At 49.4% G+C, this 27,435-nt stretch overlaps 1 protein-coding gene and 1 long non-coding RNA gene across 16 annotated transcripts in view; one reads left to right on the top strand and one right to left on the bottom strand.

Moving 5' to 3' along the window:
• Positions 1-27,358, top strand: part of RASSF8 (Ras association domain family member 8) — a 101,019-nt gene extending 73,661 nt beyond the window's left edge. For 2 of the 3 annotated variants that reach the window (XM_062194958.1, XM_062194959.1), the window contains exons 2-4: positions 4,561-4,762; positions 19,990-20,879; positions 22,330-22,614. In XM_062194958.1, coding sequence (XP_062050942.1) covers positions 4,660-4,762; positions 19,990-20,879; positions 22,330-22,599 — 1,263 coding nt within the window. In that variant the 5' untranslated portion in view covers positions 4,561-4,659 and the 3' untranslated portion in view covers positions 22,600-22,614. Of the gene's footprint in view, positions 1-4,560; positions 4,763-19,989; positions 20,880-22,329; positions 22,615-23,461 lie in introns of those variants that run through there. The other variant, XM_062194960.1, reaches the window with a different exon arrangement.
• LOC133761950 (uncharacterized) overlaps positions 22,436-27,435 on the bottom strand; it is a 40,513-nt gene continuing 35,513 nt past the window's right edge. For 9 of the 13 annotated variants that reach the window (XR_009866245.1, XR_009866248.1, XR_009866247.1 and 6 more), the window contains 4 exons: positions 25,524-25,723; positions 24,338-24,522; positions 23,348-24,237; positions 22,436-22,523 (listed from right to left, as the gene is read on the bottom strand). This is a non-coding gene — a long non-coding RNA (uncharacterized LOC133761950). Of the gene's footprint in view, positions 22,534-23,347; positions 24,238-24,337; positions 24,523-25,523; positions 25,724-27,435 lie in introns of all 13 variants that reach the window. The other 4 variants (XR_009866237.1, XR_009866240.1, XR_009866243.1 and 1 more) reach the window with 4 other exon arrangements.

Below are 27,435 nucleotides of genomic sequence, written 5' to 3' on the forward strand. Positions count from 1 at the left end.
CCCGTGGAGACAGCCTGTCAGCCTGTGCCGTTGCTCCATGCCCACTGCGCTGCCAGCCACCAGAGCCACAGCTGCAGCCCGCACGAGCTCCGCTGGTTTCCTCCAGCAGACCCATCACAGCCTCCCTGCGTCAGGAACACTGGGCAGCCCCTCGGCCCCACACTGTGCCAGGGGCTGGGGAAGCAGCGACCCCACCAGCAAAACGTGCCACACTCACAGCACCGCGCAGGCGCAGTGCGGGACCTGCACACGGGCAGGTCCTGGGAGCAGTGTCCCCTCGTTCTGTCTCAGCCAGGGACTCCACGTCCTGGCTCCTGTGTCCACGCCAGGAGCAGGAGAGCGCCGCTGACTGGAGGGGTTCCACATGTCCGCAAGTGGGCAGACTGACCCAGCGCGGACTCTGCAGATAACGAGAGCTGGCCGGCAGCAAGGCTGTGTCTGCAAACGCAGGTGCTTCATTCGGGCACTTGGACCACCAGCAGTGCGTGTGTTCCCTGCCAGCGTGCACCCGAATCAGTAAGCTTCACATACAGTGACGTGAGTGCAGGAACCTCATCGTCAAAGCAGCGCCTGGGTAGTTAATATGCCAGCAGTGAGCACACCACGTGGGACGCCCACATCGCACATCGAGTGCCAGGGTTCAAGTCCCAGCTCCACTCCTGCTTCCAGCTTCTTGCTAATATGCACCCTGGGAAGCAGCAAGTGATGGCCCAAGTATGTGGGTCCCTGCCACCCACGGGGGAGACCTAAGACCCAGTTCCTGGTTGCAGCCCAAACCGGAGTGTTTGCAGGCATTTAGAGAGTGAACCTGTAGATAGGATCCCAGTTTTTCTCACTGTTCCTCTCTGCTCTCTGTCTACTCTCTCTCTCTGCCTCTCAAATAAAAAAGATAGATAAATGTTTAAAAATACATACATCTGCAGTAGAATCTTAGTTGTGTCTGCACCACCGTCTCCATGGGGAAAGGTGTTCCAAATTCCGGCTGGAACACGGGGCCTTTCGCTTCCCGGGTCGTCGGTTGCAGTCGGGCTGTTGTACCACCTGCACCCACAGTGTAGGCCTCCGTCTCCCTCTGGGGTCTGCTGGGCTGGGTGTGCCGCTGCGGGAATTGGAGAGGTCAGGGTTGCAGCTCCAACAGGGGAGTGCCGGGGGCTCCTGCTGGGGAGACGGAGGGGACAGGCCCCTCCAATAACTCAGGAGTGACTGTGATTCTGGGTGGGGGGAGACTAGGGATGATGGTCAGTATGGCCCAAAACCTGGAGAAGCCATGTTCTCCCTAAAAATTCAGTGGTCCTCCCACAGACACGGGGCCGGCTGGCCCACTGCTCTGGACTGCTGAGACATTTCCCACTCTGAAGGTTCCAGGTTTGGAAGATACTGCTGGTGGTGAGAAGACAGAACCGCAGGTGCCAGTCGCCTCTGGGCGCTGAGCTGCTGCGGAGGTCTGATCAGCTGGGGCCTGCACCTTTATGTGACTAAGCAGCCTTATGGACGCTCAGTGTTTCCACGAGGGTTGACGGTACCCTGTAACAGTTAACACGTGTGTGTGTGTGTGTGTGTGGTGTGGGTTTGTATTTACTCATTTAAAAGTTCAAAGGCAAATAATGATATTTCCGATAGAATATTTGGTCCTAATCTAAAAGCTAAAAAAGGGGTGGAGAACTTGTATGCGGCATTTAAAGTGGTCAGATTCACGGAAGCAGAGAAGACAGCGGGGGAAGTGGCAGGTGCTGGTGTGGTGCAGGGGACCTTGTAGGAGATGAGTGCGCGGGGGGGACGTCTCTTGTGGGAGATGAGTGTGCGGGGGGGGACGTCTCTTGTAGGAGATGAGTGCGCGGAGGGGACGTCTCTTGTGGGAGATGAATGTGCGGGGGGACGTCTCTTGTAGGAGATGAGTGTGCGGGGGGGGACGTCTCTTGTAGGAGATGAGTGTGCGGGGGGGGGACATCTCTTGTGGGAGATGAGTGCGCGGGGGGGGACGTCTCTTGTGGGAGATGAGTGCGCGGGGGGGCGTCTCTTGTGGGAGATGAGTGTGCGGGGGGGGACGTCTCTTGTGGGAGATGAGTGTGCGGGGGGGCGTCTCTTGTGGGAGATGAGTGTGCGGGGGGGCGTCTCTTGTGGGAGATGAGTGTGCGGGGGGGGCGTCTCTTGTGGGAGATGAGTGTGCGGGGGGGACGTCTCTTGTGGGAGATGAGTGTGCGGGGGGGGACGTCTCTTGTGGGAGATGAGTGTGCAGAGGGGGACGTCTCTTGTAGGAGACGAGTGCGCGGGGGGGGACGTCTCTTGTGGGAGACGAGTGTGCGGGGGGGGACGTCTCTTGTAGGAGACGAGTGCGCAGTGGGGGGGACGTCTCTTGTGGGAGATGAGTGTGCGGGGGGGGACGTCTCTTGTGGGAGATGAGTGTGCGGGGGGGGACGTCTCTTGTAGGAGATGAGTGTGCGGGGGGACGTCTCTTGTAGGAGACGAGTGCGCGGGGGGGGGACGTCTCTTGTGGGAGATGAGTGTGCGGGGGGGATGTCTCTTGTGGGAGATGAGTGTGCGGGGGGGATGTCTCTTGTGGGAGATGAGTGCGCAGTGGGGGGGACGTCTCTTGTAGGAGATGAGTGTGTGGGGGGGACGTCTCTTGTAGGAGATGAGTGTGCGGGGGGGACGTCTCTTTAGGAGATGAGTGTACTCTGCAGGTGGCTGTGAGACCTCGCGCCTGTGCTGTCACTGAAGAACGTGTCAAGCAGGGAGATCTCAGGCTGAGTGCTCTTCTGTGACTTGGAGAAAAACGCGTCTCACAGGTTCCTGTTGATTGACAGGTAGCTCTGTTTGGGAGGAGGGGCTCCCGGGGAGAGCTGCGGCCTCCCTTGGCAGGTTTCCTGAGATTAAGTCTTTTTAGTGAAAAATAAGGGACTGGATTGTAAGTAGACTTTAACTCAGCTGTTTGTTTGTTGTTTTTTTTTTTTTAATTTAGTAAAGCGATATATTCATGTGTGGCCTTTTCTTTGAAACCTTAATTTTCCAGTTATATGAGAGGTCATCAAAGAGGTCCTAGTCCGTGGTGTCACGGAACGAGTGCGCCCACGTGGCGGTTTTCGTGGTCTCCTCCGTGAACTGTCTGAAGCCCCGCGTGCAACTCTTTATCGAGATGTAAAAGGCTTGGGAGCTCCAGCCGCGAAGGAACTCGTGGAACTGTTGACTGGCTTCCAGCTGTCTCTGGCCGCGGCGCCCCTTCCTCCCGGAAGTGGGAGGATGGCCTCTTCTCGGTCCGTGCAGACGGGAGTTAGGGAAGCCACGCTGACTCGGTGTCCGGGGAAGTCGGCCTGCAGCCGGGCCTGTGCTGTTTGCCGGGTGCCAGAAAGTGTGCACCTGCCCTGGGGAGCGTCGTCAGGCCGATTCTCCCAGCACTGGTGTTCTGGCTCGTCCACCCCAGTGAGCAGGTGACCCAGAAGTGGGCAAGGTCCCTTCAGAGAAGACACGGGCCTAAGCTCCAGTCTGTAGTGAAAGGGTTTCACAAGAAAGGTGTCCAGTGTGTTTAATGAGCTTTTTAATGATTGAATAATTGTTTAAATTTTTTAATAAATCATTCTGAAGCATCCGTGCCATTGCAAACCCTAAAACACACCCATGTATTTGTAGTCTCTTAATCAAATCAGTGTTCCTTACATCTCATAACCATTAGGTATTTTATAAAGGAAACACAACAAAACGACGACAAACAAACTAAATCGCAGGTCAGTTAAGGATTGAGCACAGGGACAACTGGGATTCTGAAAGCCCACAGGGAGGCCGGCTGTGTGTAACTGATGTTTCACAGGCCAGTAGCATTCGGACAAATACAAGAAAGGCGGCTTTGTATCGACCGCGTGAGAATGCCACTCTCTGCCTGGCATGCGATGCCGCAGCCAAGTGAGAAACGCGCGAAGAGTGACTGTGTATGTCGTTGGAGTAACTTCGGAGTGCAGAAAAGTGTCCAGGCCAGCAGGTCACCCATGGAGAGGGGGGACTGCCAGCCGTGGGCTCGAGATCCCATTCCTTCCACCGAGCTCCTGTAAGCGCCTCGTCGACAGGCCGAGCTAGGCGTTGGCGTCTTCCGGGCAGGGGTGACAACGCCAGACCTGGGAACAGAGGGCCGGGAGGGGCGCCTGCAGCCGGGAGGGCACGCGGAGTTAGCCGTCTCCCTGGACAGAATGGCGAGGCTCGTGCGGTTGGGCTGCGTTACATGGTTCCTACAGTGACAGACACTGTTGCTCTCCTGGTTTTTTCTCAACCTCAGAAGTTACCCGAATGAAAAATTTCCAAAAGATGAAAGGTGCGAGGCTGGTTAAGTAAGCGAGGCTGGTTAACTCGGCGGAGCGTGACGTGTTAATGACTGCAGTGATCACACGTGTGAAACGGCACCGTGCCGCGACAGGTGTGTGCAGCCGCACCTGTGCGTTCTGGGCCCGGCAGAGGCAGGATTTGCATGTATTGACATGTGATGTGCTCTGTGTAATGTTTATACATAATAGTACTATGTGAGAGATGCTGAGGTTCCTTTTTATTGACCATCTTTTTTCTTTCCCCCTTGTCCAGCTGACGGCACCGCCTCTGCCTTCGCCTTGTTCCTGTAGCCAGAGACATGACCTGACAGCCCGATGAGCCCTCTCCCGGCCCTCGTGTGAGCGGTGCACCATGGAACTGAAAGTATGGGTGGACGGAGTCCAGAGGATTGTGTGTGGGGTCACCGAAGTCACGACCTGCCAGGAGGTCGTGATAGCCTTAGCTCAAGCAATAGGTACGTGGACTGTGCACTGTGTGGGGCGGCGGCAGTGCACGCGCATGTGTTTGTGTGTACATGTGTATGTGTGTGTGTGTGTGTGTGAGTGATGCAGGTCTCTGCTGGATGCTGCCCGCTCGTTTCCATGGTGAACTGCACAGGCACACCCGTGAGGATGCTGGTTCCCTGCGTCCCTCCAGATCGCAGTGATTTTAAATCTAGAATCTGCTCCGTCTTCTCTCCTGCTGGTTACTCTAACCTGTGATTTCTGCGACTACAGGTGTGTTCTTCTTTGCCTTTATTATTTGGTTGTTTACTCATTCATTGAATCGTTTGAAAGGCAGAGAGAGAAAGATCTTCCATCCGCTGGTTTGCTTGCCAGACGGCTGCAACACCCAGGGCTGGGCCAGGCCAAAGCCAGGATCCTGGAACTCCATCCAGGTGTCCCTTGTGGGGAGGAGGTGGCCAGGTACCTGGGCCAGGTGCATGAGCAGGGAGCTGGATCAGAAGGGGCGTAGTCAGGACACAAGGCTGCATTCCGCTGTGGCATGCGGGTTTCCCGAGTGCTGGCTTGACCTGCTGTGCCAGCTCGTAGGCGAAAAAAAATCCAAGTTATTATTTCTGAATACTTTTAGAAGAGAAAACACAACAAAATAAACAACATGAGTCCTTCGAGAACGATCCTGTGCGCTTTGAAAATGGCACACAGCGAGGGTGAGGTTGTCCGGCGTGTTTGCTGGCGCCCCCTCTTGGTTCTATCGAGTTTTCTCATTTCAGCCTTGCTTCTAATTTGCTTCCTTGCTGCGGGAAGTCCTTGTGGAACACGAGGAGGCCTACCGGGGGTGAGGGTTTGCATTTGCATCTGCAGTCCTTCATTCCGCAGACTGCAGCAAGAGGAACCCTGTGTCCAGCACCGTGCGGGGTGCTCAGTGCCTCTCTGTTTTTGAGGTTCTTAGCTCAAGTTTATCTCATGCCTTGCTGGCTGGTATAAAGTAGAAGCGTGCCTGGTTAGCTCAGGTACCCCAGCCGTGGGTGGAGGTGACTGTGCCACCTGCCTGGGGGCCCACCTACTGCCGGAAGTTGACAAGACTCTGCTACAGGTGCGGGCGTGCTTGTAAAGCTGGCGTCTCTGGGTGATCTCCTTCAGTGCGGTAGCGCACTAGCAGAGGGCAGGAATGCTGGAAATGCTAGGCTTCCACACCAACGAAATCCCCTGGCACCTGAACAGATACGTAGACTTAGGTTTCATTATTAGAGCGAGAGGGAAACAAGGCGTGTACTTAGATGGCCTATTCCCTTGTGCCAGCTCTGGGTAACTGCCCCTCTAAGAGCTGCGCACACTGTCTGCAGTGTATCTGTTTTTTATGAAGACTGCGATTACCAGGTGCCACAGCCATGGGCAGTGCCCAGCAAAATAAACACAGCGAGCAGTGAGTAGTTGTTGCAGAAAAAGTGCGAGTAGTGAGTGGCTGTCAGCTGCACCTGTCCACAAGACCACCACCCGTGCTTTGCAGAATTTCGAGGGGGAAAATGAGCACATGCACCAGGTCTGTGTTTTTCCCATTTGGACTAAGGTGTGGCCTTGTTTGTGCACACGCTCACATTTTAACGGAGTAAAACCTCCCATTTTTGTCACCTCAGTAGCTCAGTCCAAGACTTGTTTTGAGAAGTTGGCGACTGGAATGTAGATGCATTATGATATTCCTCCAAGCTTGGCTAAAACAGCTCCATTCAGTATCATAAATACTAGGCTGAATTCGGAATGCAGCAGAAAAAATGAGTGAGGCAGCAGCCAGCCACGAGCTGCTGTTTCTCCTTGCTTCTGTTCTACATCCAGCTCACTATGCTTCTGATACACAGCTGACTATTTGTCTGTCTTGTAATGAGAGCTTTCAGTTCTTACAGTCTAAACACTAACAGAAAATTGGAGAGTATGTTGACGTTGTTTATACTACAGGTTGAATATCTCTTATCCAAAAAGCATGGACCATACCTATTTTAGATTTCTGATTTGTTTTGGACTGTGTTTTGGTGAGGGGAGGGATATTTGCGTATACATAATGAGGATCTGGGGCTAAGACCCAAGGCTAAGCATGGAGTTCATTCATGTTTTGTGAACACCTTAGGTGCAGAGCCTGTCGATAATTTTATACGATATTTTCAGTCCTTTTGTACTGAAACAGAGCTTTCATGGTGTGGCGGTTTCTGCTCCTGGCGTCGTCGACTCCAAAGTGTTGCAGAGTTTAGAGGATTTTGGGGTTTTGGATTTGGGACGCTCAGCCTATATCAGAAATCACAGAGTGTGTCGGTTAGGGGAATTGCTGCTGTAACAACAGCCCCAGAGGGCCATCCCACTGCCCTCTGGGTGTGCATCGGCAGGAACCTGGCAAGGAGCGGAGCCAGGAATGAAACCTGGGCACTCTTTTTTTTTTTTTTAAAAAAGCTTTGACTTAATGAATGAAAATTTCATATGTACAACTTTAGGAATATAGTGATTCTTCCCTCCATACCCACCCTCCCATCCCTCTTCCCACTCTCCCATCACATTCTTCTTTAAGATTCATTTTAATTAACTTTATATACAAAAGACCAACTCTATACTAAGTGAAGATTTCAGCAGTTTGCACCCACACAGACACGCAATGTATAAAGTACTGTTTGAAGACAAGTTTTACCATTAATTCTCATAGTACAACTCATTAAGGACAGAGGTTCAACATGGGGAGTAAGTGCACAGTGACTCCTGTTGTTAATTTAACAATTGACACTCTTATGTATGATGTCAGTGATCACCCGAGGCTCTTGTATGAGCCACCATGGCTATGGAAGCATTTTGAATCCACAAACTCTGTTAATATTTAGACAAGGCCATAAGCGGAGTGGAAGTTCTCTCCTCCCTTCAGAGAAAAGTACATCCTCCTTTGATGGCCCCTTCTTTCCACTGGGTTTCACTCACAGAGATCCTTCATGTAGGATATTTTTTGCCACAGTGTCTTGACTTTCCATGCCTGACTTGCTCTCATGGGCTTTTTAGCCACACCCAAATGCCTTAAGTGCTGATTCTGAGGTCAGAGTGTACTTAAAGCAATTGTCTTTCTATGAGTCTGCTGTGTGGACTACTTCCTATGTTGGACATTCCCTTTTTAAATTCTATTATTATTACCAGGCACTTAATGCTATTTAAATTATCTCTTTAATACTTAATCCTATCTATATGATCACTTTCACACTTAATATGATCACTTTAACAAATCAGATGCCATTTTCACCACCAATTTTAATGAGATTTGGGGTTCCATGACAAGTTTTTAACTGTACCCTTAGAAGTAAGTCTGTAGGACTATATGCAGAACTATACAGCTTTACAGTTACAGACTTCCTCCTCCTCCACTTATTCCCCCTTGTATCTTTTACTGAGATCTATTTTCAGTTGACTTTATATACATATGATTAACTCTATGTTAAGAGTTCAACATATAGGGGCTGGCACCGTGGCTCACTTGGTTAATCCTCCGCCTGCGGTGCCAGCGTCCTATATGGGTGCCGGGTTCTATTCCCAGTTGCTCCTCTTCCAGTCCAGCTCTCTGCTGTGGCCCAGGAGTGCAGTGGAGGATGGCCCAAGTGCTTGGGCCCTTGCACCCGCATGGAAGACAGGGGGAAGCACAGGGCTCCTGGCTTCGGATCGGCACAGCACTGGCTGTGGCATCCATTTGGAGAGTGAACCAGTGGAAGGAAAACCTTTCTCTCTGTCTCTCTCTCTCACTGTCTATATCTCCACCTGTCAAATATAAAAAAAAATAAAATAAAAAAAAAAGAAGAGTTCAACATATAGTATGAAGAAGAGAAAAGAAAAAATTTAAAAAATTAAAAATAAAAATAAAAAACTGTTCCTCGGCAGTCAATATCAAGTCATTGTTTCTCAAAGTGTCAATTTTACTTCTACAGCTTTGGTTTTATATGCGCTGTTAGTTCTCACAGATCAGGGACGACATACAGAAGTTATCCCTTTGGAATTGGCTTATTTCACTAAGTATGATATTTTGCGTATACATCCATTTTTTGCCAATGACCGGATTTCAAAGTATTCCATAGTGTCCATATCCCATAATTTCTTTATCCAGTCTTTGGTTTATGAGCATTTAAGTTGATTTCATGTCTTACCTATTGTGAATTAAGCTACAATAAATACGGAGGTGTAGATAGCTCTTTTGTTTACTGATTTCATTTCCTTTGGGTAAATTCCCAGGAGTGGGATAACTGGGTCATATGATAGGTCTATATTCAGGTTTTTGAGGTGTCGCCATACTGTCTTCCATAGTGGCTTTACTAATTCACATTCCCACCAACAGTGGATTAGTGTGCCTTTTTCCCCACATCCTCTCCAGCATCTGTTTTTGGTAAATTTCTGAACGTGAGCCATTCTAACTGGGGTGAGGTGAAACCTCATTGTGCTTTTGATTTGCATTTCCCTGATTGCTAGTGATCCTGAGCATTTTTTCAAGTGTCTTTTGGCCATTTGGATTTCCTCTTTTGAAAAATGTTTCAGGTCCTTGGCCCATCTCTAAAGTGGGTTGTTTTGTTGCAGTGGAGTTTCTTGATCTCTTTGGAGATTCTGGTTATTAATTCTTTTTTCGGTTGCACAGCTTGCAAATAATTTCTCCCATTCTGTCGGTTGCCTCTTCACTTTCCTGTTTCTTTTGCCATACAGAAGCTTCTCAATTTGAAGTAATCACATTTGTTAATTTTGGCTTTGACTGCCTGTGCCTCTGGGGTCTTTTCCAGGAAGTCTTTGCCTGTGCCTATATCTTGCAGGGTTTCTTCAATGTTCTCAAGTAATCTGATGGTGTCAGGTCATAGATTTAGATCTTTAATCCATGTTGAGTAGATCTTTGTGTAAGGTGTAAGGTAGAGTCTTGCTTCATGCTTCTGCACATAGAAATCCAGTTTTCCCAGCACCATTTATTCAATAGACTGTCCTCGCTCCAGGGATTGGTTTTAGCTCCTTGGTCAAATATAAGTTGGCTGTAGATGTTTGGGTTGACTTCTGGTGTTTCTAATTCTGTTCCATTGGTCTATCCATCTATTTTTGTACCAGTACCAAGCTGTTTTGATTATAATTGCCTTGTAGTATGTCTTGAAATCTGGTATTGTGATGCCTCCTTTAAATTTGAGCTTCATTTTTTCTAGATCTGAGAAGCATGTCTTTGGGGAGTGACCTAGTAGATGGGAGCACTGGTTTTCTGACTCTTGAATAAAATAAAATATGTTGTATCATACCACTTCTATGGCCAACACTCCCCTCAATGTCCCTGCCAGTGGTTTCCTGCCTCACTGAGCAAATTCCAAAGTCTGGGCCGTGGCCATCGGGCCGTAGGTGAGTCCCGGCGCTCTCAGGCCAGCTTGACCTCCTTTCAGTCCGGTCACTTCAGAATGCTCGCTGTCAGCGCAGCAGGCGCGTGCCCACCTTGGTCTTGGCACCCGGTCGTCTCTGCAGAGGAGACTTTGTGCCAGGTGTCGTAGTCAGTCCCCTCCTGGGTCTCTGCCACAGGTGATCTTCTCCCAGAGCACATCCCTGCCCGGCACACGCTCACACATGTATGCACACTGGCACTCGTGCACAGTGTCCCGCCGCACCTACTCTTGCCTTTCCGGTGAGCACGTCTGCTACCTGGCATTGCCTGTAGGCCTCCAGCACGTACCGCACTATCAAAGCTGAAGAGCTGGGAGGTCCTCAAGTTCATCACGTACCGTTTGTCAGGAGTACCTGCCACGGTTCAACTGGTTCAGTAGTCAGGATAATCTGATCTGAGACTGTTGGGGATTTGTACATAACCCATTCAGTGAGAACACTGACACATTTTACTGTAGAAAATTTTTTAAAAGATTATTTATTTGAAAGAGTTAGAGGGGCCAGCGCTGTGGCGTAGCAGGTAAAGCCACCACCTGCAGTGCTGGCATCCCATTTGGGTGCTGGTTCAAGTCCTGGCTGCCCCACTTCCCATCCAGCTCTCTGCTGTGGCCTGGGAAAGCAGTAGAAGATGGCCCAAGTCCTTGGGCCCTTGCACCCACATGGGGGATCTGGAAGAAGATCCTGGCTTCGGATCGGCACAGCTCCAGCCGTTGTGGCCATTTGGGGAGTGAACGATGGAAGGCTTATCTCTATCTCTGCATCTCCTTCTCCCTCTGTGTAACTCTGACTTTTAAGTAAATAAATAAATCTTAAAAAAAAAAAAAAAAGAAGAGGAAGTGAGAGTGTGCAATCTGCCTATCTGCCTTCTACTGGTTCACTCCCCAGATGGCCACAATGGCCAGGGCTGGGACAAGTCAAAGCCAGGTGCTTCATCCAGGTCTCCTACATGGGAACAGGGACCCAAGCACTTGGGCCATCCTCCACTGCTTTCCCAGGCACATTAGCAAGGAGCTGGATCAGAAGCAAAGCAGCTGGGACTCGAACTGGCACCCATATGGGATGCCACTGCTACAGGCGGGGACTTTACCTGCTACACCATAGTGCCGGCCCCAACTGTAGAAATTTTAAAATATTTCATCACAAAACCTGTAAGTTACCCTTCTTAAAAAACACTGCAGATCTCCTAGCAGAGATTATTTTAAAAGCCAGGGGGTAATGGACAGTAGCGCCACCTGCGGTTGCCTGTGCATTCTGTTACTGGCCACTGCTTGGTTATCACCTAGGACCGTGTCTGGAACGCCACAGGTGCACGAGCTGTTTGCTGACAGCTCCTCTGACACCTAGGCAGAGTCATCAGCTCGGTCCTGACGCCGTCCCTGGAGTCAGCACCGGTCCCGGCCCAGGCGCCCGCCCCCACCTCAGACAGCAGTCACAAGGCCAGGGCCGCCCACACCTCCAGCTGATGCACGGCAGATTGGGAGCTCCCACAGCCCCTTCCCCAGCGTCACTGATTTGCTAGAATGATCCACAGAACTCAGCACTGTAGCCAGCCTACTTCTAGAACCAGTGACAGTAAAGGCCACAGCTCGGGAACCAATGGGAGCAGTCGGAGGGTGAGGAGTGGTGCCGGTGCAGCGAGAGGCCTGCGTGGAGCTTCCAGGCCCTCGCGCCTCCCAGCACCTCAGCGTGCTCGCCAACCCAGGCCGTCTCAGGACTCCCTTGTTGAGGGTTTCAGGTTTTGTCTGTTTGCCTCTCAGAAGAAATAAAATTGGGAAAACAGAGTTTCCATCTACTGGTTCACTGCCCAAATGCTTGCAATACCCAGGGCTTGGACAGACCCAGAGCCAGGAACCTAAACGTGCATCTAGGTCTCCCATGTGGGTGGCAGGGGCCCACGTTCCCTGAGCCATCATCTGGTGCCTTCCAGTGCGCACAGCGGCAGGAAGACGGAGTCAGGAGCCAGAGCAGGGCAGCCAGCCCAGGCCCTGCGGCGCAGAGTGTGGGCATCTTAACCACTCGGTAGCCTCTCACCCTGTAGAAGTTCTCACAGGGGCCCTCTGACGTGACCACGCTGGAGGAAGTCATCACCCATCGATGATTCCCTCCATCCCCAGCCCCTTCCCCTTCCTGGAGGTGGGAAGAGGGACGGAAAGATCCAGGCTGCTCTGTGTGCATGGCTGATTCTCCCAGCAAGTCCTGTTCTGAAGCCAGCCAGGAGTCCACCCAGAGCCACCTTCTTAGCATAGACCCAGGCATGGCTGCAGGGGGCTCATTATAAATGAACTTGATCACCTCTGTCACGCAGAAAACCCCCAGGGTTGGGGCTGGCGCTGTGGCAAGAACTCTGCTCTTAGCTACTGTTACGTTGTTACTTTTAGCCCCTGAATATCAGTGGACAACTATTAGAAAGTCATGGATTGAATCATAGTGAAACAAGTAAATAGAATCTTAGTAGTAAAGTATACTCCTGTTTCATAGCCATGTTATAATTTTAAAATTTATAATGATAGTCTAATCAGCTCTAAGAAGCTTCTATATTTTGAAGTTATAAAAATTATTTTAATAAATATGAGTACATGTAATTCAGGATGGGTTAGATTCTGCTGCACGACCAGTAGCCCCTAACCCACACTGGTTTTCAGTGGTGTGCTTCCTGTTATTTAGGTAAAGTAGCCGGCACAGTGCCCAACAAATCATAGGTGCTCCTTTCATTATTTTAATACATGGTAACTGAGCTGTGGGCTGAATGCACAACTCACAGGGGTACTCCGGAATTATCTTTTGTTCTGTCACTGAGGTAAGGTCATTCTCCGATGATAGTTTTCCTAATACTTGCACTCGGGGCTGGAATAAAACAGTAGAAAATTCATTGATATATCTGCAGAATATATGTCATCCAGAAATTGCTTAAAATTCGTTAAGCTTTGATGTCTTCATTGATAAGTCAGGATGCACAGTATTTGTAGTGCTGAACTCAGAGAACCAAGGAAAACAACACAAAAGCATGAAAAGCATGTTGTGGAGTGAGAGCGACGCAGGCGAGTTCCGTCACAGGCAGCACGGAGACCTGAGAGGAGAGAGGCCTTACGTTCCATAGGCTGTGCCAATGCGGGAATGGGCCTGGGTCTGAGGAGATATCACTGCGGTGTCTGCAGCTCAAGTAGAGCGGCTGTTAGCAGGAAGACTCCGTGCTGTAGGTTCCGGATTCACTAGAGAAAGGGCAGGTCCGGTGTTACCAGCATTCTTTCTAATATGCGCAGAAACATGGCGCTGTGTAGCATTCAGTTCTGAAGAGGTTCGTGCCAGCTGCGTCGTATGCTTTGGAATACTGTCCAGGTTCACCTATGGCATGGGGAGGATTTGCTACTGAAGATAAACTCAGATGTCAGTAACTAAAACTAAGACCTACAAGAGAGTTAGCGACCAGGGTGCTTCACAGAGTCCACATCCCCAGGGTCTGGCACTATTTGTGACAAATATTTGATGTTTGATACAGATTTGTCAATTGCATAATGTTACTTTGGGGATCATGATTTTATGGCTCTAAAGAGAAGTTTGCTAACATTGTAAAAATGGTTGCATTTTTTTAAAAAATGATTTGAGGGACTGGCGCCGTAGTTCACTTGGTTAGTCCTCCGCCTGCAGGTGCCGGCATCCCATATGGGTGCCGGGTTCTAGTCCCGGTTGCTCCTCTTCCAGTCCAGCTCTCTGCTGTGGCCCGGGAGGGCAATGGAGGATGGCCCAAGTGCCTGGGCCCCTGCACCCGCAAGGGAGACCAGGAGGAAGCACCTGGCTCCTGGCTTCCGATCAGCGCAGCGCGCAGGCCATGAGGACCATTTGGGGGGTGAACCAACGGAACAAGGAAGACCTTTCTCTCTGTCTCTCTCTCTCACTGTCTATGACTCTACCTGACAAATAAAAAAATGATTTGAAATCAGAGCACACAGTTTGTAGGCTGCCCATATTGAATGTTTGAGTGTGGGCGTGTATTTGCAAAGTACCCACGTTGTCTTAGAGCAGAAGAATGACACGCTCAGTTTGTCCCGTGCTCTCGCTCAGCAGTCAGCACAGAAGGCGTGTGACCACATGTGGCAGGGAGGGCTCCCCAAGCAAGTCGCCCTTCAGCAGCGACACCTGCTGTGTCCCGGACTTTAGCTCAGTCCTGGCGCCGTCTGCCTGGACGTGGCTGGGCCAAGACCACGCCCACTCCACACGCTAATCAGGAGCCCAGGCTGCTTGACCTGTGCTTCTGACCGGCTGGCTCTAAATCAGGGTTCCCAGGACCAGTTTTGGGATCTGAGTGAGTGACGAGAGCAGCTTGAAGCAGCCAGGGAAACAAGAGTGCTGGTTTATTCTAAGGGCTGCTGGGACCCACGTGGAGGCACTCAGAGGGTGAGGTGTGTGGGAAGGGGTCCAGAGCTCCATGCCCTTTCCAGGTCACCCTCCAGGAACCTCCACATGGTCAGCCCTCCAGAAGAAGCTCCCCAAGCCAGTGCGTTTGGGTTTTTGTGAGAATTTTCTTAGGCTGGCACAACTGATGGAATCATTGTCTGTTGGTGACTGGCCCAGCCTTCCACGAGGATGGGGCATGGAGCTGAAGGTCTCAGTCCTCCAGTCCTGTCCTGTGGTCCTCCTGGTGCCCGGCCCCCATCCTGAAGTGCCAGCCACCTGTCAACTCATTGCCCTAAGAAAAGACACTTAGCATTTTAGAGCTGAATGTCAAAATTTCAGTTTATTTTTAAAAGATTTGTTTATTTGAGGGGCAGAGTTAGAGAGGGAGAGACAGAAAGGTCTTCCATGTGCTGGTTACCTCCCCAAATGGCCGCAATGGGCTTCCATGTGGGTGCAGGGGCCCAAGCACTTGCGCCATCTTCTGCTGCTTTCCCAGGCATATTGGCAGGGAGCTAGATTGGAAATGGAGCAGCCAAGACTCAAACTAGTGCCCATATGGGATGCCGGGGCTACAGGAGGAGGGTTAGCCTACTTTGCCAGAGCACTGGACCCCAAAATTCTACTTTAAATTAGGTGAAAGAAGAGGCCAGCATTTGGCACAGTGGTTAGGATACATCCCACTGGGATGCCCACATCTCATATTGGAGTGCCTGGTTCCAGGCCTGGCTGCTCCTCTGATCCAGCTTCCTGCCAGCACCCGCTGTGGAGGCAGCACATGATGACCCAAGTGCTTGGGTCCTTGCCTGGATTGAGTCTCAGGCTCTTGGCTTGGGCCTGAACCAACACTGGCTTTGGTGGGCATTTGTGGAAGTAAACCAGTAAATGGGAGATTTCTCTTCTCTGTTTCTGTCTCTGTGCCTTTCAAATATAATGAGAATAAGTTTTAATTAGGTGAAAGTAATCCATTATCCTGTTTATCTTGATCATCCAATAAGATTCCATAGATGTGTTAAAACTTGCGGGTTTTCTCATTATACGAAGTTAATGATTATTGGATTAGTTTCATGTGCTTCAACTGCTTAAAGTTGTAATGAGTATTTTATTTATCGTTTTTGAATGCGATTGCAGTTATCTGACTTGCACATAGTCCAGGATAGCTCAAACGGCTTAAACTACAAACGCCGTGGGCTGGCTGGCTGGCTGGCTGGCGAGGTAGGTTAGATGGTCCTTTTTGTTAGTTTCAAGGCTACTTCAAGTCAGTGAGCAAGGCAGAACTAAATGTACCCGTTTAACAAAATCCTGTGTAGTTTTGCAGGAGGAATCCAGATCTTAATGAAACAGGATCTGTAAGGCCTTGCCAAGTGTTGGTATTAAAAATAATGATTATGGGATTGAATTCCTATATGAAATATTTAAAATCCAATTTCTATAATAGAATCGAATCTGTTCATTTACATTTTTTTTGCAAAAAAGTATTATATTGCCAAATGGAATTTTTTTCTTTTTGCTTAATAGTGTTAAATGTGCATTATGTAACAGAAAGGAAACAAAGGCAGTAAAAGCAATTCTAAATAATTTTTTATCTTCCACATTCTCAGAGAGCAACCATGCCATTAAGCATTGGAAATGGGCCCTATATTTCATTATGATCTGAAGTGAGGGGCTTTAGAAATGTGAATGGAGCCTGGGTAATGGAATGCTGTGGTTCCTTCTGGAAGATGCTTCCTGGGCTGTTAGACCTGGAGGGGCTCCACGGTGCAGGGCAGCCCCTCGGGTCACGGAGGGAGAGGCTGCATCCCACCTGATGGGCAGTGAGCAGCCTTAACCTTGCACTTGCGTCATGTGGTTTGGCTTGGAGGAAACTGTTAGGAATACTTTTTTTTAATTTTTGACAGGCAGAGTGGACAGTGAGAGAGAGAGAGAGACAGAAAGGTCTTCCTTTTTGCCGTTGGTTCACCCTCCAGTGGCCGCTGCGGCCGGCGCACTGTGCTGATCCGATGGCAGGAGCCAGGTGCTTCTCCTGGTCTCCCATGGGTGCAGGGCCCAAGCACTTGGGCCATCCTCCACTGCCCTCCCTGGCCACAGCAGAGAGCTGGCCTGGAAGAGGGGCAACCGGGACAGAATCGGTGCCCCTACCGGGACTAGAACCCGGTGTGCCGGCGCCGCAAGGCGGAGGATTAGCCTATTGAGCTGCGGCGCCAGCCTTTTTATTTTGTTAATTCTAAAACCTCCATGCAGGGCAAGCTCGCTTCTTCATTCTCCTTTGCCTGGGTATTTTGATGATAGTCACTCATCACTGTATAGCTTTTTTTTTTTTTTTTTTTTTTGAACCTTTCAAAACTTTTTTTTCTTTTTTAGTATTTATTTGAAAGGCCCAGCAACAGAGAGAGGGAGACACAGACAGGAAGAGATCTGATTTGCTGCTTAAGGCCACTGCAGCCAGGGCTGGGGCAGGCCAAAGCCAAGAGACAGGAACTCCATTCTGGTCTCCCATGTGGGTGGCAGGGGCCCAAGACTTGGGCCATCCTCCATCCTCTGCTACTGTCCCAGGCACATCAGCAGGGAGCTGGCTAGGAAGCAGGGCAGCCGGGACTCGAACCAGTCCTCCAATATGGGAAGCTTGCACCCCAAGCAGTGGCTTAACCTGCTGTACCACAACACCAGCCCCAAAAGCATTCTGAAATTGTACCATCTCATTTGACTCTCAGAAGCACCTTGTTAAATAAAGAGGTGCTGCCTTCAGCCTACGCAGAGCAAGCAGGGTTTGGTTAAGGGAAATTTAGTAATTGTTTCAAATCGTGCGTATAGGTGACAGAGCTGAACCGGAACAGGCTTCCGGCTCCACGACCCTGCCTCCACTGCTGTGTGCAGTTCTGCACACCATTGGGAATGGCTTAAGAAGGATTTGTTTAAAGTCAGATGATTGCCATGACACATCACTATTGAAAGCGTGTCCCGGATCAGCCCTTTGTGCCGTGCAGAAAAAACGTCGTACATTAAGCCACGGGTTAGATGCAGTCTGTGCTCAGGAATGCCTGCCCTTCAGAATCTGTGGGACGCTGCAGGAGTGAAGTGACAGCACTCACCCACAAAGTCATTCACCCAGCTTTGAAACCGCCATCAGCATCCCGTAGGGGCGCTGGTTCAATTCCCGGCTGCTCTACTTCCCATCCAGCTCCCTGCTAATGTGCCTGGGAAAGCAGTGAGTGATGGCCCACGTGTTTGGGTCCATGCTGCCCCCATGGGGACCCAGATGGAGTTCTGGACTCCTAGTTGTGATCTGGCCCAGCCCCAGCATTTACAGCCATTTGGAGAGCAAATCAGCAGAATGAGGATCTCTACCCACCCCCTTCCCTTCTCCATAACTGCTTTTCAGGTAAATCCTTTAAAGGAAAAAAAAAAAAAAAAAAAAAAAAAAAGCTTGCCTCAAGGCTCTGACTTTGCGCTCAAAGCTCAAAGCCCAGTGATCCTTCCTGTGAGCTGCTTCCGAGCGGCAAAGCACTTGTCTGTCTTTACGTATCCAAATCTCTGCTGTGGACACTGCAATTAAGGAAAACTGTGGTCGGCTCAGAGGCTCATGAAGCTTAAGAAAAATGGGGGGGGGGGGGGGGCAATCATTCAGTAGCTACACGTGCTAACATGCCTGCTGACTGGCAGGGTCAGGGCACGTGCAACTGCTTTTAATAATGTTAACTATTCACGTACACTTCTAACAAAACAAGGAGAATCCATCTGACCCACCTGACATGGAAACATTTAGGCAAGTGTTTTCAGTCTTAGGACGTGACACTGTCTCCTGAGACTTCATCGTATGTACATAATTATTCTTTTTTTTTTGGACAGGCAGAGTTAGTGAGAGACAGAGAGAAAGGTCTTCCTTCCATTGGTTCACTGCCCTGTGCTGATGTGAAGCCAGGAGCCAGGTGCTTCCTCCTGGTCTCCCATGCAGGTGCAGGGCCCAAGCACTTGGGCCATCCTCCACTGCCCTCCCGGGCCACAGCAGAGAGCTGGCCTGGAAGAGGAGCAGCCTGGACTAGAACCCAGCACCCCAAGGGGGACTAGAACCCTGTGTGCCGGCGCCGCAGGCGGAGGATTAGCCTAGTGAGCCGCGGCACCGGCCCCATAATTACTTTATGGAATCACTATTTTTAAACTTACAGATGTGACTTTATTGTTTTTGTTTATAAGAATATCATTTTGCTTTGTTTTTTTAAAGAGGAATCTTTGTTACTTTCAAAACTAAACATGGCTATCCTTGTCAGACCCCTTTTGGTATACGCTCTCAGAGGGCTGTTGGCACCCAGCTGTTGTCCGGAGTGAGCTGTGGGACGGCCACGCCCACCGGGGAGACAGAGGCGACTCAGGCAGCTGCCCTGAGCTGGTTCTCCCTTGGGTTTGTGTCCCTTTGGGTGACGGGAGGCCTCCGTCCTCCCTGGCGCTGACGTGCAAAGAAAGCAGAGGGGTTTGCGAGGCGGAGGTTTAGTCCGCCTCTGAGGTTTTACCGAGTCCCTGGGGCCAGCTCCTCATGGCAGCATATGAAGCTTTCTGGACCCTCTGTTTGCACTGGAACCAGACTGTGTTCAGTGTTGTCCCAAAGTTCTAGACACTCAGGCATCTGACAAGCATGTCAGAGTCTTGCTCAAGTTTGAAGTGCAGAGATGAATTTTGTTTTTTTTGTTTTTAAAGATTTGAGACACACAATGGCCAGAGCTGGGTCAGACCGAAGCTAGGAGCCAGAAGCTTCTGGGTCCCCCACGTGGGTGTAGGTGCCTGAGAACTTGGGTCATCCTCTGCTGCTTTCCCAGGCCATTAATAGGGACCTGGAGCAGAAGTAGAGCTGCCAGGACTCGAACAGGTGCCCATACAGGATGGATGCTGGCATCACAGGCAGAAGCTTCACCCACTACAGCCCCCAGCGTTGAATTTTAAGCAAGTCTGAAGAGTACGTGCAGTTCACACCCTAGAGTTTTATACTGTTTCGTATCTTGAAAGGTTCCGTGTTTTCAATGAAGGTTTAAAGGCAGCGTGGACTCAATTCTGTAACGTGGCCCTTGGTGCCAGTGAGCAACATACACTTAGCGCAAGCTTTTCCAACTAGTGCTTACGAGGCCCACACCCCAGATTCAAGGGCCTGCGTTCCATTCCCTGCTCTGGGTCCTCACTCCAACCTTCTGCCAGTGTAGACCCTGGCCACGGCTCATATAATTGAGTTCCTGCCACCCACGTGGGAGACCTGCATTGTGTTGATCCTGGGGCAGCCCCACCCATTGTGGGCATTTGAGGAGAAAACCAGCAGATGGGAACTCCATGTGTGTGCTCTCTCAGTCATTCTGCCTCTCAAATAAATAAGAATTAGCACACAGGTAGAGGGTGGTGTCCTCTGTCGCATCTCTGGCTGTTTCGTATCCCATTCTGACACCGAATTACTGTCTTGTTTGCCTAGGTCGAACTGGAAGGTACACTCTCATAGAGAAATGGAGAGATACCGAGAGACACCTGGCCCCTCATGAGAACCCAATCATCTCCCTGAACAAGTGGGGGCAGTACGCAAGTGACGTCCAGCTCATCCTGCGGCGCACGGGGCCGTCTCTGAGCGAGCGACCCACTTCGGACAGTGTGGCTCGCATTCCTGAGAGGACTTTATACCGACAGAGTTTGCCCCCCTTAGCCAAACTGAGGCCCCAGATTGACAAGTCGATCAAAAGGCGAGAACCCAAAAGGAAGTCATTAACATTCACAGGAGGTGCCAAAGGGTTAATGGACATTTTCGGAAAAGGCAGAGAAACGGAATTTAAGCAAAAGGTGCTGAACAACTGCAAGACGACAGCGGACGAGCTGAAGAAGCTGATCCGGCTACAGACGGAGAAGCTGCAGTCGATCGAGAAACAGCTGGAATCCAATGAACTAGAAATACGATTCTGGGAGCAAAAATACAGTTCTAACCTCGAGGAGGAAATTGTCCGCCTGGAGCAAAAGATCAAAAGGAACGATGTAGAAATTGAGGAGGAAGAATTCTGGGAAAATGAATTACAGATTGAACAGGAAAATGAGAAGCAGCTGAAGGATCAGCTCCAAGAAATCCGCCAGAAAATAGCCGACTGCGAAAGCAAACTGAAGGACTACCTGGCCCAGATCCAGACCATGGAGAGCGGCCTGGAGGCAGAGAAACTGCAGCGGGAAGTCCAGGAGGCCCAGGTCAATGAGGAAGAGGTCAAGGGCAAGATCGGCAAGGTCAGGGGGGAGATTGACATCCAAGGGCAGCAGAGCCTGCGGCTGGAGAACGGCATCAAAGCTGTGGAAAGATCTCTGGGACAGGCGACCAAGCGGCTGCAGGTAAGAACATTTCTGTACACAGCGTCTGAACTTTCCGGAACAATCTGTCCTCCTTGTATTTAAAGGATTAGAAATCCCAGCTTTGCCTAGACGTCTCGTGGGCTCCTTGTGACTTAGGACCAGGCTTGGTGAGACCAAAACCAGAGGGGCACCAAGGCCATAGCACGCCCTGCTCCATGGCAGAGGCTTCTGCACGCAACACCGGGTAGCTGGACTTAGCCTCGGAGGGTGAGAGCACCAATCTGACCTGACTCTGACCTTTTAGAAGCCAAACGGGGATCACCAAGGACCGTGGGGCTGGCTGCCTGCCTGCCTCTCCATTACCTCGCAGCTGTGGCCACTCCCAGCTGCTTTCCAGATGTGACTAGGCCCTTCCCCCCACCCCTTCCCACCGCACCATCCTTTGCATTCCGAAGGACAGGGACACAAATGATGCGCTCTGACTTTTGCCCTCCTTTCCCCACCCCCACCCTGACCACTCACCTAGGATTTCTTGGGTTCCCGTTCCCGAACACTGATTGTGTCACAGGAGTTGCAAAGATGCGTTTGGCCTCGCAGATGAGATGAGAAACAGACATGACTGACAAGGTGGCTATATACACTTTTAATTAAAATTAATCAAGGCAGTTTGAAATATGAAACAATGTTAAAATGCACTCTGTGGTTCCTCACACATGGCCCCATTTCAAGTGCTCCATAGCACGTGTGGCCACCACATTGTTGGGGGGTGCAACACAGAACGTTTTGATGTGGAAGCAGCACTGGACTGTGCTGGTGTTTACTGTTCAAAATACAGTCCGGGCCAGGCAGCCTCTGGGTGCTCTCCTGCCTTGATACCCACGTGGTACCTGTGCACGTTCCAGTGCCAGAGATGAGCAGCTTCAGGATACGACCGCTTCCAGAATCGGGAAAGCTGAGGTTCTAGAAATACCTGGTGTGAGAGGGGTAAGTCCACCATCAAAACTGTGGCCATCACGAATGGAGCATGCAGAAGGCTGTTTAAGGAGAGTGTAGCCGGGAGCTGCTGTGCACAGCCTGTGAATCCCAACCCCCACTGACGAGAGCCTGATGACCAGGTTGCTACCATCACCACTAGGACAACCCCTTGATTGCAATGTCTGCTCCAGGACCCTGCAGACACACTCAGCCAGGCTGGGGACAGCCATTTTCTCTGTCAGTGTGGCAGGGGGAGGGCGAGGAGCCGAGCCACTCGGACAGTGGGTGGCCTCTCCTGGCAAAGTGTCACTTGTAGGAGGACAGACTGAAGTTGCTAGTTTTTGGCACCTGCCACAGCAGAGCGGTGGCAGCCTCCTTGGCCCATGCTATGACCGTGAGCAAGATCTGCGGGAGGCAGGTATCCCAGGTTCCCTCCCTGGAGCAGGTGTGCTGTCATCAGGATGTCTTCAACTGGCCAGCAATAACGGTAAACTTTAAAACAATTTCCATCTAGGACAAAGAGCAGGAACTGGAGCAGCTGACGAAAGAGCTGCGGCAGGTCAACCTGCAGCAGTTCATCCAGCAGACAGGGACGAAAGTCACGGTGTTGCCAGCCGAGCCCATCGAGATAGAGGCGTCCCACGCAGACGTGGAAAGAGGTAAGAAGTTGCTGAGCGTGCATTTGCCTCTGCGTTTGCACTGGTTAACCTGGAAGAAACTGTTTGTACTCAGAGTAGTATTCTGCCATTCGCACCTCATTCCCAAGTGGGTCGCTGAAAAATAAAACTGGCATGCTTCCTATCGCTTGGGAAAACCTGTCACATTGGTTTGAAAGACAGCATGGGGGAGCGTTGTCCTCCATCTGCTGGTTCACTCTCCTTTGGTCAATACAGCCCAAGTACTGGGGCCCGCTGAAGCGGAGCAACGACGTGGAGCCAGCAGTGCAGCACTGGGGGGCGGCTTCCCTCACGGCTCCAGAACGCCTGCTTCCTGATTGGCCTCTCTAGAAAACTTTTTTCTGACGCGTGTATGAGTCGTAGCCTATTGATTTGGATTTTAGCTCTTCCCCTTCTTGCCCTGAAGTCTTTATTATTAATTTGTACTGGTATGTACAAGGCAATTCGAATTCTGTATATGCATATGGTCTGAACCCCCAGTGAAAAGCAGCACAATGCTCACGGTTTTGAAAGATCAGTCACTGTCCAGCTCAACAGAACTTAAGTCAGACGATTGGTGCAGAACTTAGGATGCCCCTTGAGACGCCGGCATCCTGTCTTGCAGTGCCCAAGTCCAGGACCTGCCATGTGCACCCTGGACGGCAGCACTGATGCTGCAAGTCATTGGGTTCCTGCCCCTGCTGTGGGAGACCTGGATGGAGATCAGGCTGCCTGCTCTCCCTGGCCTAGCTGCTGGGGGCATCAGGGGAGAGAACAAGCAGATGGTAGATCCCTCACTGTCTGTCTTACTTGCGCTCTCTCTCTGCCTTTCAATAAATTATTTAAAAAATAAGCTTCCCTCCAAGAGGGCCTTACCTTCTCCAGCCCAGGGCAGTACGGGCGCCCTCTGGGGAAACGCTCCCAGTTCTCTGGCTGCTGAGCGCCGCGGGGGAGCCGCGTTCACCCAGTGACTCTCTGTTTGCTGTCTAGAACCACCGCTGCAGTCGGGGTCCCTGAAGCGCCCTGGCTCCTCACGGCAGCTGCCCAGTAATCTTCGGATCCTGCAGAACCCCATCTCGGCCGGCTTTAATCCCGAAGGCATCTATGTATAACGCTGGCTGTCGGGAGAACAGAGGTACCGCGGACGGTGAGATCCCTTCTTTGCTTTGCGCCAGTGATGAACGGAGGATCTGTGTCTTTGCTCTCCTACACTGCGTCCCACTCGGAGCCACACCTGTGCAGTGCCGCGGAAGCTCGGAGAGGCTGCGTCGGCACACACCCACAGTGTTGACCTTTCCTGCCAGCAGCTGTAAAGCAAAGCCTTCAGGTTTACGTGTAGCGTTCTGAGAGCAATGGAGAAGTATTATTCTGTGTGAACACATAAATAAACATGTGACTGGCTTAGTTTAATTTATTCCATTTCATTGATGAAGCGTGTAAATGTCCATGTTGTAATATTTTTGTATCACTTTATCCTGTGACTTAGTTACATTACGTACTGTGTGATTCTGAGTGCACGCTGCCAGACTCCGTCCATGCATTGCTGATGTACAGCTGCGCACGTCGTGTCGTGGGGCGCTCCGCCATCGCAGCGACCCCACGAGAACCCGCTCGCACTGACGTCTGTGAACCTGTCCGAGCACTGCATCACTAGGCAGAGTCATTCGGATTTCTTTTTATTCTGGAACTCACCCTTTGCTCCATGCTGTTTGCCAAATATTTAAGGGATCACAGAGCAGAACCGAAGTAGTTTTCCATGAAGTAACCTGTATGTGTAAAAGGTAGGCAGTGTTTCAGATACTGTAGAAGGAAAAGGTTATTTTCAAACATGGATCCAAGCAGGCGTGGGGGGGTCCCAACCCATACCTGCTTGTACCCTGCCTTGTCACTGCTGGGCACTCAAATGACGTATAACATCTAGGTGCTGGACGTCGGAGGACCAGGGCAGTGACAGCTCTGAGGAGAGCCCACGTTTTAGGTGTGGTCTGTCGCTGGACAGGCTGATGTCCCCGTCACTGGGACACAGGGAAGGTAGAGGACAGTGGACCACGCTGTACAAGGAAAGGGAGCCAGGTTTAGAAGGCGCTTCCATTTTCTGACTCTAACAGGGGTTAATCTCCATTCTTACAGATACTTTCCATTTATAAAACCAAAAATGAGTCAGCACCTTTCCCGTGAGTGCTGGCTTTGTGACTACAATTCACAAAGAATATTCAGACAGATGCTGTCAACTCTTAGCCATTTTCACTTTCCCTCTGATCAGACTTGGTACAATAGGATTAAGACCTTACTCTGAAATTTAAAGTAGTTTTTAATTCTGAAAGAAATGCAGTCTCTGTATTATTTACATGCAATAAAATAAAAGTGGATTAATATAGTCATGTCACGGTAACAAAAAGATATGTCTCATGCATGAAGGCAACTTTGGACGTTTTCTCATAGTTGACTTATTTTTGGTTTAATGAATGCTGAGAATGCTGCTTTATTTAGGTTTCCTATGAAAAATATTGAGAATGGCTATTTTAAATATATAGAAGCTTTTAGAGAATTGAAAGTAAAAATGCAGTATTGCCTTTTCTGGTCCAGCTGAACAGTAGACCGCAAGTGAAGAGACCGTTTTCTCTGGGTTCTTGGAGTTACTGAGTTGATCTTGCCATTATACCATTTTGCAAATAACTTGGGAAATAAATGATTCTTACCTAAGTAACCACAACCTGTACACATTTGCTCTCAGTTGGTAAGTTATTTCATATCTACATATATTTTAAAATTAGGATAATATAAAAGTTAAAATAATTTGTAGCTCTTTTGATAATAGTGATTTATGTATACCCAGTATATGCCTTACTTTTAAAAGGTCCCATCCTATACAGTCATTTTGTTGTTTAGAGAAACTGAGATCTTGTTCACAAAGAAAACCATTTTATAAACTGTGTTCTATTGAAATCAAAAACGTTAAATTGTAGGTGTATCATTGCTGCAGCTGCACGGTTTACCTTTGCATACTGTGACACACCTGTCAGTATTTTACTGCAGTACTCTTAGAACTCACCTCCTCACCGTACAGAAGGGCAAGCAGCGTGGTGCCGGCTGCGGCAGGCCTGGACTCTGTCCGCTGCCCAGGCATCCTGTGCCAGTGCCACGTCCTGCGAGGGTGGGGACAGAAGTGTGACCTGGGGGAACGCTGAGCAGCTGCGCTCTTCAGCCAGTCCCATGACTTCCGGAAGCACATCTCGAATATTTTCGAAGCCTCTTTTTTAAAACAGGGAAGAAAAAACTCATTACTGTTGGAACATGTTCAACTATTTTAGTCTACTTGTGAATACAACTGAGTCAGATTAAGTGCCACATCTTTGCATACATTTTGGAGGGGGGAGCAGACAATGGTATATACAAATACCAAATATAAAATTTTGCATCTGGGGGAAATACTCAGATTCTAAATACTAAAATGGATTATAAATTTGTATGTTTTTTTAAAATCATAGTGCAAGAAGTTTTGTGATTTTCTACAAGTATTAAAAATATTAAGAAATATTTTCTTTTCCTACCAAGGAATACATTGAAATAGCATTGAGCTGTTTGCCCTTCCTGCGTATCTGTCCTCCTCAGAGAATGCTCTGGAGTGGGCTGTGGCACTGCCCTCGAGAGATTTTGGTTTGTTGCCATTTGCTGTTTTACCTTGATGCACAGGGAATTTTTTTCTGAATTTCCGTTATTATCAATAGAACTACCCATTAAATTCCTTCAAGCGCCAATGAGTTAACACAATCCCTGTAGTCCAAATTCGTCACAGACAGTAGCTAAACCAAGATGGATAAGGATGAAATACACACCTGCCTATGTAATGCAGTACAAATATCAGAGAAGTTATAGTATGCACTGTGAAATACAGTAACGCCTGAGAGTAAACACGAACTTGCACAGCAGACATAAATGCAACCCTGCAGTTCAAGACAATTTTCTTTGTGAATAAGAACAAAAGTGTTTAGCAAAAAAAAAAAGAACTCTTCATTTGAAGCCAAGTTTCTGTGAGTATCTTTGCAGGTCAGAACTGTACTGGATTGAGGACTGGCTATGGAAAGGGGCACGGGCGGATGGCCAGTTCCCCTGCGCATTGCCTTTGAATAACTGGGCCTTAAATTATGTGTAAATACGCACTCTGTCCACATCCCTCCTGTCCCTGGCGCTGTGTGTAGTAGTTACAGATACTGTGTTGAAGTTCAGCTCGTAAGTATTACTTTTCCCTTATGTCAGTTTGTTTAAGCTGCGTTTTTATACTCTTGGTGACAGTATTTTTCAGTTTGGGGCAAAGGCCATCAGCTGTATGGAATCGAGAAACAATCGCTATTTATTCACTGTTGCTGCTTCCCGGGTCCCAGGCTGGCTTCCCCGGGCCAGCGCCGGGGCCACCTGAAAGCTGCAGGAGCTCTTTCCAAGGCATTTTATATATTTTTAGAAACCAAATAAATGCAGATCACTATTTAGTATACTAATTATATTAAACCAGCAGAAATATAAAGGCAATAAAGTATATACATATATATGGGGGGAGGGAAAAGATTTTAAAAAGTCAGTTTACAGCCAGACCTGGTGACAGCCCTGTGCACACTTCCCAGCCTGTCGCTCCTCGTGTACCCATGGAGGACGTGAGCTGCTGCAGCTTTGAACAGAGAATTGCCACGTCCACCACGGTGGACACAGAAATATGCTCTTAGCAACTGCTTTGCTTATGTACAAATAACACATGTAATATGTACTGTATGTAATTATTTTCCTTGGACTCTCGTTTCAAAACGTGTATTTTCTGATGATTATCATGAGCTGTAAAACAAAAGATCAATATATGATATTCTCCCAAATAATAAATTTTCAGGACTCATTGGAGCATTGCAGTTGTTGGTTTGCTTCCTATCTACCTACCATTTTAAAGTATAATTTTACTTCCTTTTTAAAAAGATGCC

The sequence above is a fragment of the Lepus europaeus genome, chromosome 6 (assembly GCF_033115175.1).
Source record: "Lepus europaeus isolate LE1 chromosome 6, mLepTim1.pri, whole genome shotgun sequence".
NCBI classification, from domain to species: Eukaryota; Metazoa; Chordata; class Mammalia; order Lagomorpha; family Leporidae; genus Lepus; species Lepus europaeus.